The following is a 295-nucleotide window of genomic DNA, read 5'->3' as shown; positions in this document are numbered from 1 at the left end:
GGGCGGGCGCCGGGGACTGTGTGACAGTGCGGGAGGAGGTGGTGGCCCACCGGAGCCGGCCGCATCTCTACCTGCAGCGCATCCGTATTGCCAACCCCACTGAGAGGGTGGCCGCCTTCGAGGCCTCGGCCCCGGCTTCTGCGCCCTCGCTGGGCAGCCGCTTTGCCACCAGCTTGGAGAAGGCGGAGGAGCGGCAGTTCCTGCTCTCCTCTGGTCGCCTGCTGCTGCCTGGGAGCCCCAAGGTGGTGCTTATGGTAGTGGCTGGCAAAAAACTCGTGGGCGCGGGGCAGGGTGC

General features: G+C 69.2%; 1 protein-coding gene across 1 annotated transcript in view; it reads left to right on the top strand.

The window, feature by feature from the left end:
* Positions 1-5: 5 nt before the first annotated feature.
* The window catches only part of KIAA2013 (KIAA2013 ortholog), a gene marked incomplete at its 5' end in the record, with an annotated part of 2,592 nt that continues 2,302 nt past the window's right edge, over positions 6-295 (top strand). Inside the window, one exon of the mRNA XM_010012811.1 lies at positions 6-275. Within this exon, the coding sequence (XP_010011113.1) occupies positions 6-275 (270 nt within the window). The remainder of the gene's footprint in view (positions 276-295) is intronic.

The sequence above is a fragment of the Nestor notabilis genome, unplaced genomic scaffold (assembly GCF_000696875.1).
Source record: "Nestor notabilis isolate BGI_N333 unplaced genomic scaffold, ASM69687v1 scaffold2714, whole genome shotgun sequence".
NCBI lineage: Eukaryota > Metazoa > Chordata > Aves > Psittaciformes > Psittacidae > Nestor > Nestor notabilis.
Note: the sequence above shows the minus strand (reverse complement) of the source record. Positions and strands in the feature narration are given on the sequence as shown.